The sequence below is a fragment of the Rhinolophus ferrumequinum genome, chromosome 2 (assembly GCF_004115265.2).
Source record: "Rhinolophus ferrumequinum isolate MPI-CBG mRhiFer1 chromosome 2, mRhiFer1_v1.p, whole genome shotgun sequence".
Classification (NCBI taxonomy): domain Eukaryota; kingdom Metazoa; phylum Chordata; class Mammalia; order Chiroptera; family Rhinolophidae; genus Rhinolophus; species Rhinolophus ferrumequinum.
Window position 1 is genome coordinate 58,897,238 of NC_046285.1, and position 17,792 is coordinate 58,915,029.

Consider the following 17,792-nt stretch of genomic DNA (forward strand, 5'->3'; position numbering starts at 1 on the left):
ACTATGATTGGAGGCAGTGTTTGGTGGTGCAAAGAGCACAGTCTTTGGAGTCAAACAAACCAGACCCTAGTTATAAGCATCCTGTGAACAGGGAGGGCTCTGATTTGAACTAGATTTGAATTCGAGTGCCACTAGCTTCACTTTTCTCATCTCTAAAACAGGAATAACAACAGCCCCTGCCTCATAGAGTTGTCAGGAGAAAAATATATGTCAAGTCCTCAGTACAGTGCCTGGGACAGAAGAAACACTCCATAATGTTATTATTCACTCTAGGACTTCAACATCTTTGCAATTATTAGTGTCTCGTTCTTGACAATGGGGAAAGTATTACTTACCTGCCAAGTTTCTCTTAAGAATTAAAAAAGATCATGTAAAGTAATACTTCTCACACCTGCACGTGAGTATGAATCCCCTGGGGATCATGTTAAATGCAGATTTTGATTCAGTAGATGTGGAGTGGGGCCTGAGATCTGCCTTTCTCCTAAGCTTCTTGGATGTAACTCAATGCCAGTGGAGCATCTCAGGCACACCTTGAAGCTGCATAGCTAGTAGTGTTAGCTCTCCACAGCAGGTGCTGCTCTGCACTGAGAGAGAGACTATTGAATGACATACTCACAGTGTGTGAGAAGGTACTGCTGCTCTCCATTCTAGCCATAAAAAGAGAGATCAGCACAGCAATGTGAAAATTCTCCCCATTTTAAAAAACGTAGTGCCTGAATTCATTTAAATAATGGTTCATTGTCAACCCCAAAATAGAACTTTCCAAAATAAGCAAAACTGACCCGAGCTGACTGGAATTAGAATCATACCTTTCCTCGTGATCCACAGTTGACAGTAGTGTCAACCGTGTTCATCCAAGGTACCACAACAACGTCAGCAATGCATTGTAGAACTTCCTATCCATGAAAATAGAAGCCAAAAGAGAGAACAGCATTATTCATGAGCTACTTAAACAAGTATAAAACATCAAATAGATTTCCAGGGAATAAGTGGACAGTTGTATTACTACTTACCCCAAGTTTATTGGTCTCGCAACTTGCAGTCAACTCTTTATTACTTTCCTTGGAACATGTGGTTTCCTTGGCCGTGAACGCAATAGAAAATCTTCTTCCAGCCACAATCTGAAAAATTAATTAGCACAAAGTAGAAGTTTAATTAATATTCTATAATAAATCATATGCTTTTACTCTAACGGCTTTTAGAGGACAATATTAATTTTTAATTACACACTGACCAAATGAGGGTTATACAAAAAAAGTAAAAATGTTTGACGACAAAACTTTCCGTTTGTATGCATGTATTAAAATATTTGGCTGTTCACTGGTTTCATTTCGTGTTCTAAATGGGAAAGAAAAGCAGGCTACAATTTTTATATTTTTCTGAGTTTTGTTTGTTCAACAATTGCAAAATTCAGGAGTCATTCAAGGGCTCAAGTTGTAATAGAATCTATGAAGAATATGGAGAAAAAAATTAAACATTTTCTTTCTTTTCTTTGACATTGAATATTATGTTATATTAATTTCAGGCATATATCATAGTGGTTAGACATTTATATAATTTCATAAGCAATCCCCCTGACTAGTCTAGTACCCATCTGGCACTATACATAGATTACAATATTATTGACTACATTCCCTATGTTTTACTTTATATCCCCATGATTATTTTGTAACTATCCATTTGTACTTCTTAATCCCTTCCCCTTTTCACCAACCCACAAGCCTACTCCCATCTGGCAACCATCAAAGTGTTCTCTGTATCTATGAGTTTCTTTGTTATGTTTGATTATTTTGTCCTTTAGATTCCACATGTAAGCAAAATCACATTGCATCTGTCTTTCTCTATCTGACATACTCCATTCAGCACAATACCTCCCAGGTCCACCTATGCCACCGCAGGGGACAAAAACCCATTCCCTTCCCTGCAATATTCCATTATATATCTGTACCACCTCCTCTTTATCCATCAATCCATTGATAGACATGCAGGCTTCCTCCACAGCTTGGCCATTATAAACAATGCTGCAATGAACATATAGATACACACATCCCCTAGAGTAGCATTTTGGGTTTCTTCAGATAAATACCCAGAAGTGGAATTACTGGGTCCTTCTTTGTCTCTTGCTATAGCCTTTGTTTTAAAGTCTATTTTGTCTGGTATAAGTATTGCTACTTCAGTTTCTTTCTTTTTTTTTCTTTTCATTTTCATGAAATATCTTTTTCCTATCCCTTTATTTTCAGTCTCTGTGTATTAGTCAATCTGAAATGAATCTCTTGTAGGCAGCATATGTAGGGGCCCTGTTTTCTTATCCATTTAGGTATCGTATCTTTTTTTTTTTTTGAGTTTTCTCCTTTCATTTATTTATTTATTTTTTTAAATTTATTGGGGTGACAATTGTTAGTAAAATTGCATAGATTTCAGGTATACAATTCTGTATCACATCATCTATAAATTACATTGTGTGTTCACCACACCCAGAGTCAGTTCTCCTTCCATCACCATATATTTGATCTCCCTTACCCTCATCTCCTACCCCCTAACCCCCTTACCCTCTGGTAACCACTAAATTACGTTCCCCAGATTAATTTTCAAAACCCTGTGGCCATCTTGTGGTTACTGATTGTTTTATAATCCCCTCACCTTCCCCCTTACCCCCACCCCCCTCGCCCATCTAGCAACCCTCAGTTTTTCCTGTTTGTCTCCAAAAGTGTTTCTGATTAGTTCATTCACTTATTCTTTTCTTTAGATTCCGCATATAAGTGAGATCATATGGTACTTATCTTTCTCTGTCTGACTTATTTCACTTAACATAATGTTCTCTAAGTCCATCCATGTTGTTGCAAATGGTAAGATGTCTTTCTTCTTTATGGTTGCGTAATACTCCATTGTATAAATGTACCACAGTTTCTTAAGCCAGTTGTCTACTGATGGGCATTTCGGTTGTTTCCATGTCTTAGCTATTGTGTATAGTGCTGTTATTGCATAGGAGTGCATAAAGATTTTTGAATTGGAGTTTTGGATTTCTCCAGATAGATACCTAGGAGTGGAATTACTGGTTCATAGGGTAGTTCCATTTTCAGATTTTTGAGATACCTCCATGCTGTTTTCCATAGTGGCTGCACCAATCTGCAATCCCACCAACAGTGCACAAGCGTTCCCTTTTCTCCACATTCGCGCCAGCACTTGTTGTTTGTTGATTTATTGATGATAGCCATTTTGACTGGGGTGAGGTGGTATCTCATTGTGGTTTTTATTTGCATTTCTCTGATGCTTAGTGAGGTTGAGCATGTCTTCATATGTCTGTTTGCCATCTGTATGTCCTTTTTAGAAAAATGTCTCTTCAAGTCCTCTGCCCATTTTTTAATTGGGTCGTTTGTTTTTTTGGAGTTGAGTTGAGTGAGTTTTTTATAGATTTGTGATATTAATCCCTTATCAGATATACCATTGGCAAATATCTTTTCCCATTCAGTAGGATCCCTTTTTGTTTTATTGATGGTTTCCTTTGCTGTGAAAAAACTTTTTAGTTTGACGTAATCCCACATGTTTATTTTTTCTCTTACTTCCCTCACGTGAGGGTATATATCAATAAAAATCTTACTCCAGGTAATGTCTGTGAAGTTTCTTCCTATATTTTCTTCTAGGTATTTTATGGTTTCAGATCTCACATTTAAGTCTTTAAGCCATTTTGAATTTATTTTTGTATATGGTGTAAGGAGGTGGTCCAGCTTCATTTTTTTGCATGTGTCTGTCCAGGTTTCCCAGCACCATTTATTGAATAGACTCTCTTTACCCCACTGTACATTCTTGCTTCCATTGTCGTAGATTAAATGGCCATATAGGCATGGATTTATTTCTGGACTCTCTATTCTGTTCCATTGATCTATGTGTCTGTTTTTATGCCAGTACCGTGCTGTTTTGATTACTGTAGCCTTGTAGTATAATTTGAAGTCAGGTATTGTTATACCTCCCACTTTGTTCTTATTTCTCAAGATTGTTGAGGCTATACGGGGTCTTTTATGGTCCCATATAAATTTTAGGATTATATGTTCTATTTGTGTGAAAAACGTCGTTGGTAGTTTGATAGGAATTGCGTTGAATATGTATATTGCCTTAGGCAGTATGGACATTTTAACTATATTAATTCTTCCTATCCATGAACACGATATGTGTTTCCATCTATTTATGTCTTCCTTCATTCCTTTCTTCAGTGTCTTATAATTTTCTGAGTACAGACCTTTTACTTCTTTGGTTAAATTTATTCCCAGGTATTTTATAGTCTTTGGAGCAACGGTAAATGGGATTTTTTTTTAATTTCTCCTTCTGATATTTTATTATTGGTATATAGAAACGCAACTGATTTCTGAATATTAATTTTGTATCCTGCTACTTTACTAAATTCATCTATCAGCTCTAATAGCTTCTTGGTGGAGTCTTTAGGGTTCTCTATATATAGTATCATATCATCTGCATATAATGATAATTTTACTTCCTCCTTACCAATTTGGATGCCTTTTATTTCTTTTTCTTGTCTGATTGCTGTGGCTAGAACTTCCAGCACTATGTTGAATAGAAGCGGAGATAGTGGGCAACCTTGCCTTGTTCCTGATCTTAGGGGGAATGGTTTTAGCTTTTCCCCATTGAGTATGATGTTAGCTGTGGGTTTGTCATATATGGCCTTTATTATGTTGAGATATGATCCCTCTATTCCCACTTTCTTAAGGGTTTTCATCAAAATGGCTGCTGGATTTTATCAAATGCTTTTTCTGCATCTATTGATATGATCATGTGATTTTTATTTTTCATTTTGTTAATGTGGTGTATCACATTAATTGATTTGCGGATGTCGAACCACCCTTGCATACCAGGGATGAATCCCACTTGATCATGGTGTATGATCTTTTAAATGTATTGCTGAATTCTGTTCGCTAATATTTTGTTGAGGATTTTTGAATCTATGTTCATTAGAGATATTGGCCTGTACTTTTCTTTTTTTGTGGTGTCTTTGTCTGATTTTGGGATCAGGGTGATAGTGGCTTCGTAAAAAGTGTTTGGGAGTCTTCCCTCCTTCTGGATTTTTTGGAAGAGCTTGAGGAGAATAGGTGATAATTTTTTTTTGAACGTTGTGTAAAATTCACCTGAAAAGCCATCTGGTCCAGGGCTTTTGTTTGTTGGGAAATTGTTGATTACTGATTCAATTTCCCTGGTGGTAATCAGACTATTCAGGTTTTCTGTTTCTTCTTGAGTTAGCCTTGGAAGGTTGTACGCCTCTAGAAAATTGTCCATTTCTTCCAGATTGTCAAATTTGTTGGCATATAGTTGCTCATAGTAATTTCTTAAAACTTTTTGTATTTCTGCGGTGTCCATTGTCACTTCTCCTCTTTCATTTCTGATTTTATTAATTTGGGTCCTCTCTCTCTTTTTTTTAATGAGTCTGGCTAAAGTTTTGTCGATTTTGTTTATCTTCCCTAATAACCAACTCTTGGATTCATTGATCTTTTGTATTGTTTTTCTGGTTTCTATTTCATTTATTTCTGCTCTTTATTCTTTCATTTATTTCTATCTTTATTATCTCCTTCCTTGTGCTCCCTTTGTGCTTATTTTGCTGTTCTTTTTCCAGATCCCTTAAGTGTGAAGATAAACTGTTGATTAGTGATGTTTCTTGTTTCTTTAGGTAGGCCTGCAAAGCTATGAATTTCTCTCTTAGGACTGCTTTCGCGGCATCCCATAGATTTTGGGTCGTGGTGATTTCATTTTCATTTGTCTCGAGATATCTTTTGATTTCTTCCTTGATCTCCTGCTTGACCCATTCATTATTTAGTAATAAGTTATTCAGCGTCCATGAATTGGTGTGTCTTCCAGTTATTTTCCCTGTAGTTCATTTCTAATTTCATAGCATTGTGATCAGAGAAGACAATTGGTATGATTTCAATTTTCTTAAATTTATCAAGACTTGTTTTGTGGCCTAACATATGGTCTATCTTGGAAAATGTTCCATGTGCGCTTGAGAAAAACGTGTATTTTGCAGCATTGGGGTGAAATGTTCTGAAAATATCGATTAAATCCAAGTGGTCCAATGTATCATTTAAGGCTATTGTTTCCATATTGATTTTCTGTCTGGAAGACCTGTCCTTTGTTGTCAGAGGTGTGTTGAAGTCCCCTACTATGATAGTGTTACTGTTGATCTCTGTCTTTATGTCAGTCAGTACCTGTTTTATATATTTAGATGCTTCTATGTTGGGTGCATAGATGTTTACTAGGGTTCTGTCCTCTTGTCGGATCGATCCCTTTATTATTATATAGTGCCCATCTTTATCTTTTAATATGTTCTTCATTTTAAAGTCTATTTTGTTAGATATAAGTATTGCAACTCCAGCTTTTTTCTCATTTCCATTTGCATGAAATATCTTACTCCAACCCTTCACTTTCAGCCTGTGTGTGTCTTTTGTTCTGAGGTGAGTCTGTTGTGTACAGCATATACAAGGGTCTTGCTTCTTATCCAGTCAGCCACCGTATGTCTCTTGATTGGAGCATGTAATCCGTTTACATTTAAAGTGATTATTGATAGGTACATAGTTATTGCCAGTTTTAAATTAGTAGTTAGGTTGTTTTGATCTTTCTTCTATTTACAGAAGTCCTTTTAGTATTTCTTGCAATGCTGGCTTGGTGGTAATAAATTCCTTTAGCTAATTTTTTTCTGGAAAGCTCTTTATCTCTCCATCAACTTTAAATGATAGCCTTGCTGTATAAAGCAATCTAGGTTGTAGGCCTTTGTTTTCCATCACTTTGAGTATCTCCTGCCACTCCCTCCTGGCCTTCAATGTTTCTGTAGAAAAGTCATTTGATAGTCTTATGGGAGTTCCCTTGTATGTAACCCTCTGTCTTTCTCTTGCTGCTTTTAGGATTCTCTGTTTGTCTTTCAGCTTTGCCATTTTAACTATAATGTGTCTTGGTGTGGGCCTGTTTGGGTTTATCCTGGTTGGAACTTTCTGCACTTCCTGGGCTTGTATGTTGGTTTCCTTCACCAGGTTAGGGAAGTTTTCAGACATTATTACATCAAATATGTTCTCAATCCCTTGCTTCCTCTCTTCACCTTCTGGTATTCCTATGATGTGCATGTTGTTGCGCTTGATGTTATCCCAGAGGTCTCTTAAGCCATCCTCATTGTTTTTTATTCTTTTTTCTTTCTGTTGTTCCATTTGGGTGATCTCTGCTACCTTGTCTTCTAAGTCGCTGATTCGATTCTCTGCTTCATCTAACCTGCTGGTAATTCCTTCAAGTGAGTTCTTAATTTAGGTAATTGTGTTCTTTAGTTCTAACTGGTTGTTCGTTATGATTTCTACATCCTTCTTTATGTCTTCTCTAAGCTCCTTAAACATTCTTATCACCAGTGTTCTGAACTTTGTCTCTGAAAGGTTGGTTACCTCTGCTTCATTTGGTTCCAGTTGTGGAGGTTTCTTCTGTTCTTTTATTTGGGACGTGTATCTTTGTTTCCCCATTCTGGCTGACTCTCTGTGTTTGCTCTAATGTATTAGGTAGATCCCCTAGAGTTCTCAGTTCTTGCTAGGTTATCTTATGTAGTATGTGTCCTTTATATTTGACTTGCACTACTTCGTTCTTCTCCTCTGCGTGTGCTCCAAAGGTGACTCTTGTGTTGTGTATATTGTCCTGTTCAAGAAGATCTTTAGTTGCTTTTTGCTTGTGAGTAGGTGGGGTTAATGACTAGGCTGACTCGTTGTGAGACTTGGCTCTGCCCACCGCAGGGCGTTTTGCTGCGTGAGAGTTGACCACTTAAATGTGGTTTGGCCTCTATGGGCTCTAGTGCCTGCAGAGAATTCCCTCTGGGTGTGTGACTTGTAGGTCAAACCCAGTAGTACTCTGGTTTGGTCTGGAGTTGCCCTCTGGATATGTTGTATCTTGTGCCTCTTAAGCTGGGCCCTGGTAGGGCAGTTTCAGAACAAAGCAAATCACCAAGCACAACAACAACAACAACAACAAAGAAAAAAATCACATACATTCACATGTAGAAACACCCAATAACCCCCACTCGACACAGGCAAAGATATCAAAGTTATAAAGATAAAGCAAAACAAAACAAAACAAAGCAAAACAAAAAGCAGTGCCAGTCTTGGCTTAAGCCCAGCAAGTAACGTCCAGGTTGTCCTCTGCTGTACCAAAGAGCCCCCTGCTTATTGTGCAGGCAGAGCCGGTCACCTGGTGCCCAGAGTGACCTTGGGACTGTAGATTTAAATGAGTGGGCCTGAGGGGTCTGGATGATAGTTTTTACAAAGTCAGTGCAGTTTCTGTCCTTGCCTGCACATATGCACACTGAGAGTAGCACCACCAGCCCCGTGTCCAGTACTCCTGAGTCTTAGGGCACTTCTTCAGTGTGTGTGTGTATTGGGGGGTGCGGGCGGGGATTTCTGAGCTGCTGAAAGCCCAGAGCTGCGTCTGCCTTACTGCTGATCCCTCGAAGTGTCTCGGCAGTAGCACTTGCCCCGCCCTAGGCAGGCCAGACAGGGTGGGGGTTGGGGATGGAGGGGTATTCTCTCTCCCAGCCCAGCCGCGCGTCACCCTCTTCCCGCAGGCCAGAAAAGGTGGTGGCTGGGGGTAGAAGAGTCTCTTCTCTCCTAGCCCAGCCAAAATCACACTCTTCCCAGCCTCTTCCCTGGGTCAGGGCTGCCTGTCAGGCTTCCCAGAGCCTGAGCACTACTACAGCTCCTCTGTAATCTGACACTACTCCTCAGTTCAGGGGCCAGTTTAAGTCTCTGGAAGGGTGAGGGTAGGATTGGAAGAGCGGGGGGAGAGGGGGGAGGGACCCAGGTATGGAGTCTGTATTCTTTGTCCGTCCTAGGGCCCACTAGCCGCCCTCCCGGTGGGAGAAATCAGCCGTGGGATGCAGGGAAAGAGCCCACCTCCTGGTCTCTGTGCTCTCCGTTCCGCCCTGGGATCCCGTGCGTGCCCGGAACTGCGGGTGCCACCGCGGTTTTCGCCACTGCCGCCGCTGCTGCTGCCGCTGCTGCAGCCGGGATTTCCTCGCCGCCACCGGCCTGGATTCTGCCACCAGCCCTCGCGTTTTCACTCCGCTCCCTTCCTTCCTTCCTTCCCCTGCTCGCCCAATTAGCGCACCTTCAAGTAATCCTTCCACGAGTTTCTTAGCTGTTCTGTGTGATGAGCGAAGAGTTCTTTGATGGGTTATAGGTCCCGTTTGTAATAAGATCCGGAGAAGAACTCAGAAAGTGTGCCCCGCTGCCGCCATTCCTATGACGTCATCCCGCATTTCCCATTTAATTATTGACATTTGCTTGTATCATCCTCGTGTGACCACTACAATAGCCTCCTAATTGTTCTTCTTTAAGGGAGAATGACAAACTCTTCCAAACTAGCCTCAACATTTTTGCCAGCGCGTTGTTCTAAATGGCAGTCTCATCTGGTCACACTCCAGCTGAAAACCATGATTCTTTCTTCTAGGTATCGTATCTTTTGATTGGAGCATTTAATCCATTTACATTTATAGTAATTGTTGAGAGATATGTAGTTATTGCCATTTGATTATTCATATTTTTATCTTTTTTTTTTTTCGTCTTAAAGAAGTCCCCCTAAGTTTCCTTGTAATATTGGTTTGGCGGTGATTTGGATTTTTCTTGTCTGGAAAGCTCTGTATCTGTCCTTCTATTCTAAATGATAGTTTTGTTCAGTAGAGTAATCTTGGTTGTAGCTCCCTGCTTTTCATCTCTTTGAATATTTCCTACCAACACTTCTAACCTGCAAAGTTTCTGTTAAGAAATCAGCTGACAGTCATATGGGAGCTCCCTTGTAAGTAATTAACTGCTTTTCTCTTGCCGCTTTTAAGGTTCTTTCTTTGCCTTTTACCTGTGGAATTTTAATTATGATATGTCTTGGTGTGAGCCTCTTTGGGTTCATCTTGTTTGGGACTCTCCGAGAGTCCCGGTCTTGTATGTCTATTTCCTTTGCGAGGTCAAGGAAGTTTTCCATCATTATTTCTTCAAATAGGTTTTCAATTCCTTGCTCTCTCTCTTCTCCTTCTGGTACCCCTATAATGAGAACGTTGGTATGCTTGATGTTATCCCAGATGCCCCCTAAACTATCCTCATCTTTTTGGATTCATTTTTTTGTTTTTGCTGGTTTGATGGGGTATTTTCTGCTACCATATTTTTTATATCAATGATTCGATTGTCTGCTTCATCTAATCTACTGTAGATTCCCTCTAATGTATTCTTTCTTTCAGTTATTGTATTTTGTTATTTCTAACTGATTTTTTTTATGTTTCCTATATCTTCATTGAAGTTCTCTCTGAGATTCATAACCAATATTTTGAACTCTGTATCTAATAGATTGCTTGACTCCGCTCTGTTTAGTTCTTTTTCTGGAGCTTTGTTCTGCTCTTTTATTTGGGATATGTTTCTTTGTCTGTCCATTTTGACTCCCTCCCTGTGTTTGTTTCTATGTATTAGGTAGGGCTGCTATGCCTCTCAGTCTTAGTAGAATGTCCTTACTAGTAGGTTCCCAGGGGATCAGTGGCAGAGTCTACCTGGTCACCAGAGCTGGGTGCTCCAGGTGTGCCCTCCTGTTGTAGTTGCGCCTTGGTTGCTGTTTGCACATCACTGGGAGGGAATGACCCTCAGGCTGATTGGTTGTGAGGACTGGCAGTGACGACAGTAAAGGAGCTGTTGGGCAGTGGTTGACTCCATGGAGCAGGATTCGCTTTAGCAGGAGTCCGGTGCCTGCCCAGTATGTCCATTGGGTGTGTCATCTTGGGAGGCAGCTTGGTGATGCTCTGGCTTGGTTGGAAACTGGCCACTCGGTTTGCCAGCCCCAGGGCCTCTTGGGATGGGACTCTCTAGAGACACAATTCAGCTGCAGTTTGTGCCCTACCCTGGTCCACATGGTATGAACAAAAAAGCAATCTGTAGATGGCCACCACCTGTGCTGGGCTTGGAGGTGCCTTGAGAGTTCAATCCATGAACCGTGGCTGGCTCTCACTAGTACCTGGTTTAGAACTGCTCATCCAGGGGTAAGGGACGTGCTGAAGCCAGATGCTGCTTGTTTGGTTTTTATGAACTTTAGAGAGATTTTAGAAAAGTCCTCAGCATGAGCCAAGACAGGCCATTTGTATGGAAAAGCCTCTAGAAGTTGCTTGTGTGTGGCCAAAATTAAGTGGGGCAGCGTCTCAGGGAATCACCAGGCCAGGGTGAGTGAATGGTGTTAGCCAGGTTGATGGAGACTCAGATATGGTGACTATGTATGTCTGCATGCCATGAGTGGGGAGGGCTTAACAAAGAAACAATGGCTTTTGCCAGCTCCTCTATCCAGGTGAAAGCTGCCCATCCAGACCTCTCTCTGAAACCAGATAATTCAGTTCCTCCCTGTGCATCCCTGGTGCCCTTTCAGCTGCTGCCCCAGTGCTGGAGTTCAGAGTGAGTGACTCCATCAGCAATGAAAATGTGTGCAGGTTCTCTAAGAGGAACTCCTGGCACTACAGCCACCCTAGTCTTGCTCAGCCACAGTCTCCTCTGGTTTTCACGGCCATAAGTTATGTGGACTTCTGTCCCTGGTAGTAGAACCCTGTGCCTGGAAGCCAGATGTGGGGCTGGGAGCCCTTCCTCCTCTGGGGGGGACTTTGCAGCTGAGATATCCCTCTCAAATTTTAATGGTCACACGGGGGTGTGAGACCAGTCTGTTCCACATCTCGACCCCTCCTACCAGTCTCGAGTTGGCTTCCTCTGTATGTCCGTAGTTGTAATGCTTTAGTTCAGCAAGACTTCAGGCGATTCTCAATGATGGTTCTCTGGTTTAGTGGTAAGTTTGATGTGGTCAAGAGAGGAAATAAGCACAGTGTTTACCTATGCCACCATCTTGACCACAAATTTTAAACATTTCCTTTAAATATGACTTATTGTCCTACCAAATCATGAATCAGAGAAATATTAAGTTAGTACCACAATAGAACTTATGTGGGTTAAATTATGTGATTAGGAAAATTATTCTGATTTGCTAGTTTGTTTCTCTTACATTTTTTATATTAAGAAATGGTTTCAATCTCTAGCAATAATTTTAATCACTATTCAATGCTATCTCCACAATTAATATTTTGTGGCCCATTAAAAAAAGGTTTTTTTTGTCTAGAAGGGTTCACTTTATTTAAAAAGTTAAACTCATATTTTAAAAAATGCTCTAAATTCAACAAAATACCAAGTATAGTTTTTTCAAAGTGAGTTTTAAAGGCCATGTCTTATATTTCTGATACATTTGAACAATATATGCAGTAAAAATTATCTTAAATTATATGTTGAAAAGTTAGTTGATGTCGCCCAATTTATGGCCCAAGTTATCAATACTTAATTCTAGGATTTAAGTGTGTGTGTGCATGGGGGGATTTTAGGGGGTGTTATGGACTGACTATGTCCCCCCCCAAATTCATATACTGAAGCCCTACTTCCAATGTGACGATTTTAGGAGCTGTGTCCTTTGTGAGGCAATTTAGTTTAGATGAGGTTATGAGGATGGGGGCTGCATCACAGGAATTGTCTCCTTATAAGAAGAGAAGAGAAACCAGAGCTCTCTCTCTCTCTCTTCCTTCCTCCCTCTCTCTCTCTGAAATGTGAGATGACACAGAGAGAGAAGGTGGCCATCTGCAAGCCAGAAACTGAGTCCTCACCAAGGAACCAAATTTGCTAGTTTTTGGACTTAACGGCCTCCAGAACTGTGAGAAATAAACTGTTGTTTAAGGCACCTTGTTTACGATATTTTGTATGGTAGCCTAGGCAGACTAACACTGTGTGTGTGTGTGTGCGTGTGTGTGTGTGAATGTGTGTGTGTGTTTGTGTGTGTGTGTGTATGTATAATATTACGTAGCTATCAAAAAGAGTATATCAATACATCTGTTGATCTGGAGAGATGCCCATTATTTAAAAAATCAAGTTACAGGGTGATAGTATAATCTCATTGGATAATCAAACCACAACAGTCTTCCCTATCCCTATTTTTTATTTTTTTTTTTAAAGCACTAAGAAAGTGTGGTGGGAGGAGGGTGGAGAGAACAGGGTCACAAAAGAACTAAACTCCTCCTCTACCTTTTCTGGCATTGTTTTGCTGGGTAAACATGCTGACCTTTTTAAGAAAAATTTCATAATTAACTTTTAAAACTCCAGGTGTACATGTAAGTGAAGATGAAGGTTCTAAGAGGGTATCAGAATCTATATTTTGATGATCATAAATTTTCTTGCTTGTTTCATAGTACACCTTAATACAATTTTTTAAATGATAATGTTGATCGAGGTAATGTTGCCTAAGAAAGTTGGCAATATATGACACAAACCACACAGATAGCTCAACATACTCAGGGTCTAGGAGGAAGGAACTAAGTAGACATAATAATATCTTGTATTCGAGGACCTCAAGATTGCATCCATATTGCCCTTATTATCAGGTGTCCTTCTTATCAGAAGTCTTCCTGCTTAAACGCATCCTGCCCAAGTTTTGTTTTTAAAGTAGAGGACACCATGTAGCAAATTAAATTACAAATACATTTAAAAAATTAAATTAAAGAGATGAACTTAAAAGATACAAACAAATATCCATCAGATCTCAGGATGAGGAAGGACTTTCTTGGGGGAAAATCAGAGGAAGAAATTCAAAGGAAGGAAAAATGTCTAAATTTGACTAGACAAAAATGAAAACTGATACTTAAAAATCATAGCAAGCAAAGTAAAAAGGCAAACTGGGAAAAATATGGCATAGGATTAATATTCTTACGTATATAAAGCCTACCACACACAAAAAAATATGACAAAAGACATGAACAGGTATTTCAGAAAAGAAGTTAGAATTGTCATTAAGCCTAAAAAAGTTTACCTTCATTAATAACCAAAGCTATGCACATTAAAAAGCAATGCAACTGCATTTTTACTCTTCTATGTGTTGGCAAAGATTAAAAACAGCGATGATACTTGGTGTTGGCCAGGTGTGGGAAGCATGCAGCCTCAATCACTGTTGGTAGGAATAGAACTCAAATCAAGATGATCAACCTATGTCTTTCTTATCCCCAGGTGGTGTGAATGTAAACTGGCATCAGTGCAAATAGGTGGACAATTTGGCGATGTGCATCAAGGTTTTAGACATGTACTACGCTTCGACATTTCTAGTACTTTGTCAAAGGAAAACTTCCTGACTGTGCACACAGAGATCCTTGAAGTATATTCATCTGAGCAAAGACAGGGAGAAACACTGTCTAGAACAGGGACAGCGATGGTAGGGGCAGGGTAAAACGATCGGCCTGTGACAGAAATTGCCATCATTCACATGTGCAAAGGGAGAATTGAAGGAATATTTGGTATCTGAAATATGAAACCAACTGGGAATGGACATGCATCCAAATAGGACTAAATATGCAAAGCCAAGGCAAGACTAAATCTGTAAAATAAATCTTTAGCAGTTTGGCAGATTGGTTATTTGGAGATTGGCGTTTGGTAAATTCATCACATGGTGAATGACTTTCCAGTAACTTGGCTGCTTCCAGTGAGGCTACCTTGAATGACCGTATCAGAAGAGCCAAATTGATCTCTTTAAAGGCAAACATCAGTAAAGATTCATCTCTTAAAAGTAAGTTTGAGAGCCTCACAATATTCCAGATTGATTTGGCAACTGAAGGAATGTCAGTTCCCTTCATTTCACAGAATTACCTGTTGTTGTTCCCCTGGCACCCATAGCATCAACAAACATACACACGTGCTACCCTGTTAATTAGTTAATTTACAGAGAACTGTAAGTACTCAGAGGACTGGTACATTTGAGAATGAGTGGTTCTCTCCTGACAGCAAACCTCTGACATGCAGTATATGGTGGAGTACTGGACTATTCCTGCACCATTAAGAATAAGGGAATTTCAGAAGAAAACAGACATCTAAAGTGAGAAGAAGAGCTGACAAACTCAAGAGTAGCATGACTAGGTGTACCCTTCGAGTCAGCCTCACGTGGGTCACGTGCTAGTGAAATCAGGGAGAGAGGCTGGTAGCATCTGGGACAGAAATAAATGCCTGAGTAGGAGACAGATCACACTATCAGTTTTTGACTCAATACCATTCCTTTAGGTTTTTTAAAAATAATAAAACTAAATTACTTTTGAACCAGAAGTAATAAAACTAATACAAGACATTAGAAAATGAAAATAAACAGCCCATTGTGCCATTACCTAAAGCCTCCACTGTGAATAGTCTGAGGCATTTGTTTCTTTTTAGTATTGTTTTCTATACTTTTGAATAATGCAATTGACAACAGAATGTATATTCCATTTCATCGCCTTTTTTTTCACTGCATATTTTAACACAGGGCATTTCTCACGTCAAGAACTCTTCACAAAGATGCTTTAAAATTGCTGCTCAATGCACTCTTGGAATGATATGCCAGTCACTATCTGATTATTTCTATATTATTGATTATTTTGACAGTTTACCATTTTTTTATTTTGTAGTTAAAGCTGCAGTGAATATTATGTATATAAAGACTCTTTCTATTTTAGATTTCTATAAATTCAATTACTGAACCCAAGTATGAACTGTTCTAAGTGAGATTTTTTTTCATCTGATTATAAAGATTATGTTGTTTTGCTATAACAGTTGGTTCTATTTTGATTGCTTTTCTTTAGCTTATATTTAGGGAGGCCCGTTTTGAGGTTCTATAATATGAATCTGTCCTTGAATACATTGGTCATAAGCTGTTGGAGTTGGAAGGGATTTGGGCTCTTCTTATCCAGCCACTCATTTCACAAATGGGGCCACAAAGGCTGCATGACTCTGAATGACTGACCGCCCAGTGTCACCCAGGACGTGAGTGTCTGATGCTGTGGTAGACCAGGTCCCCTGATCCCCAGGCCCGGACACCCCTTATCTTCTATTGACAGGGCATGGAAGGAAAGACGAACTCACAGAGGGTACATTTGTGGGTGGGAAGGACACCTCAGGCAGGGGAGAAATCACACGGAGGTGAGAGTGTGAAGAGAGTCTGGGCAGTGATATACTGACTGATGTGGCTGAGCCCAAGGCACTAAGTGATGTTACAATGAGAAATGAGTCTAGAAAGGCAGAGAATACATCCTGCTTTTCGTAGACCTAAATTTCACTAATTATATCATAGTTGCTAGTATTTACATAGCACCGTACAGAGTTTGAAAAGTGATTAACATACATTTTCTTATTTGACCCTCACCCCAGTCCTTTACAAATGGAAAATGAGAGAATGTTCTAAATGACTTGTCTAAGATCACACAACAAGCAAGCAGTGAGGATGGGATTTGAAATTCAAATCCCTTTCAGGAGGCATACTATTTCCCAGTCTAGAGTCAAGATCAGCGGCAAAATTAGTAAGTAATTTGCACATAGACTACAATATCACTATTTTTGTAGCATAATTTACAGACCTGTGATGTTGCTCTGTGCACAGTGTCAATCTTGAAGTAGAAATTTCCATTATTCTCCGCATTAAGCTTTGTGATAGAATGTTTCAAAGGCTCTTCCAGGTCTGGGCTGTCGACAGGTATTTCTCTTGGGCAGCCAATGCAAACCATGGGAGGTGGTAGTACAAAATCGTCCCCTGAAAGAATCAGGTTTGCAGTCAGCATGTGCACTGAAGGAGCAGTCTAGCCTCAGCACCTCTCCCCCACATGGTCCAGCATCCGTTTATAGAGGGCCACCGTGGCTGCCCAAGGCTCAGCAGTGAGAGGTTGGAGGTGGTCTGTTTGACCTCCACTTTACAGCCTCTCCTCTTTTCCTCTCCTCATAGTCAAGTATGTTTAAGGAAATCTTCAGTTGGAAGGTGGGAGTTAATGACTCAATCAATATGCTGCACTTTTCTAAGTTTTTGCATTTTCGATGGAAAGTATGAAAAGTAATGTTTAACTTAAAGGAATAACCCTCTAGTGGAAAAATTTGAAGTCCTGTGATTCTGGTGAGCAGGCAGCTTCAGTAATGCTTCTCATTGTGGAATGTATGCAAATCTCTTCCAAGTATGAGGAAAGCCACTTCCTGGTATAAGAAATACTTTACCATAAATTGTGCTATCTCCCTTCCTCCCATTCTAACATGCAGGAGAAAAATGCCTTTAACTAAAAGGATTTTATTCTGAGTGTTTAAAAAGGTGATACAGCTTCCCCTACAACACCTGACTCAGGGACATCTTGTACACAGCCAAGTCCAGCTGACCATGTACCTGGAGGCCAGCTTTGCCCAGAGTACTTTAAATTGTCCCTTTTGTCACCATATTCCCTCCTGGCCACTCAGAGCAGTTTCCACTGCACCTGCTACAGAATAGCTGGGCAGAAATGGGGTACAGTGTTCACAGCAAGGTCTATTGGTCATGTAGACATTGTGGTGGATCATGGTACCCAAAGCACGATTCCTATGAAAAGACCTAGCCGCTTGTCTGGGACCAACATGCACTGTTAGAGCAGGAACATGTATTGTCCCTTACCTGGATAAAGGTCACATTGCTGGGAGAAGGAAGCAATTCTGTCTTGAAGATCTATGTATGCATTATCTGTACATTCACCGGTATCCTAGTTTTTGAAAAGTATGTAAGCGCATAAATTGAAAATGTTATTAAGAACCTTTAAAGTAGACAACTAGTAAAATCAAATATAGGATGTTGACTTTGCATAGAAAACAAAACCAAATATAATCCAATTGCAAAAGAGAATAAGATATAATTTAGTAACAGCATCAACAACAACCACAAACATATGTACACAGACACACAGAAACATGAAAGAAGATGACAAGACT

The 17,792-nt window shown here is 39.9% G+C and overlaps 1 protein-coding gene across 3 annotated transcripts in view; it reads right to left on the reverse strand.

Moving 5' to 3' along the window:
• LOC117036298 (kininogen-1-like) overlaps window positions 1-17,792 on the reverse strand; it is a 124,451-nt gene that overhangs the window by 90,503 nt on the left and 16,156 nt on the right. For all 3 annotated transcript variants that reach the window (XM_033131109.1, XM_033131100.1, XM_033131090.1), the window contains exons 6-9: window positions 17,482-17,566; window positions 16,433-16,605; window positions 1,014-1,121; window positions 810-896 (exon numbers count right to left, since the gene is read on the reverse strand). In XM_033131109.1, the coding sequence (XP_032987000.1) occupies window positions 810-896; window positions 1,014-1,121; window positions 16,433-16,605; window positions 17,482-17,566 (453 nt within the window). The remainder of the gene's footprint in view (window positions 1-809; window positions 897-1,013; window positions 1,122-16,432; window positions 16,606-17,481; window positions 17,567-17,792) is intronic.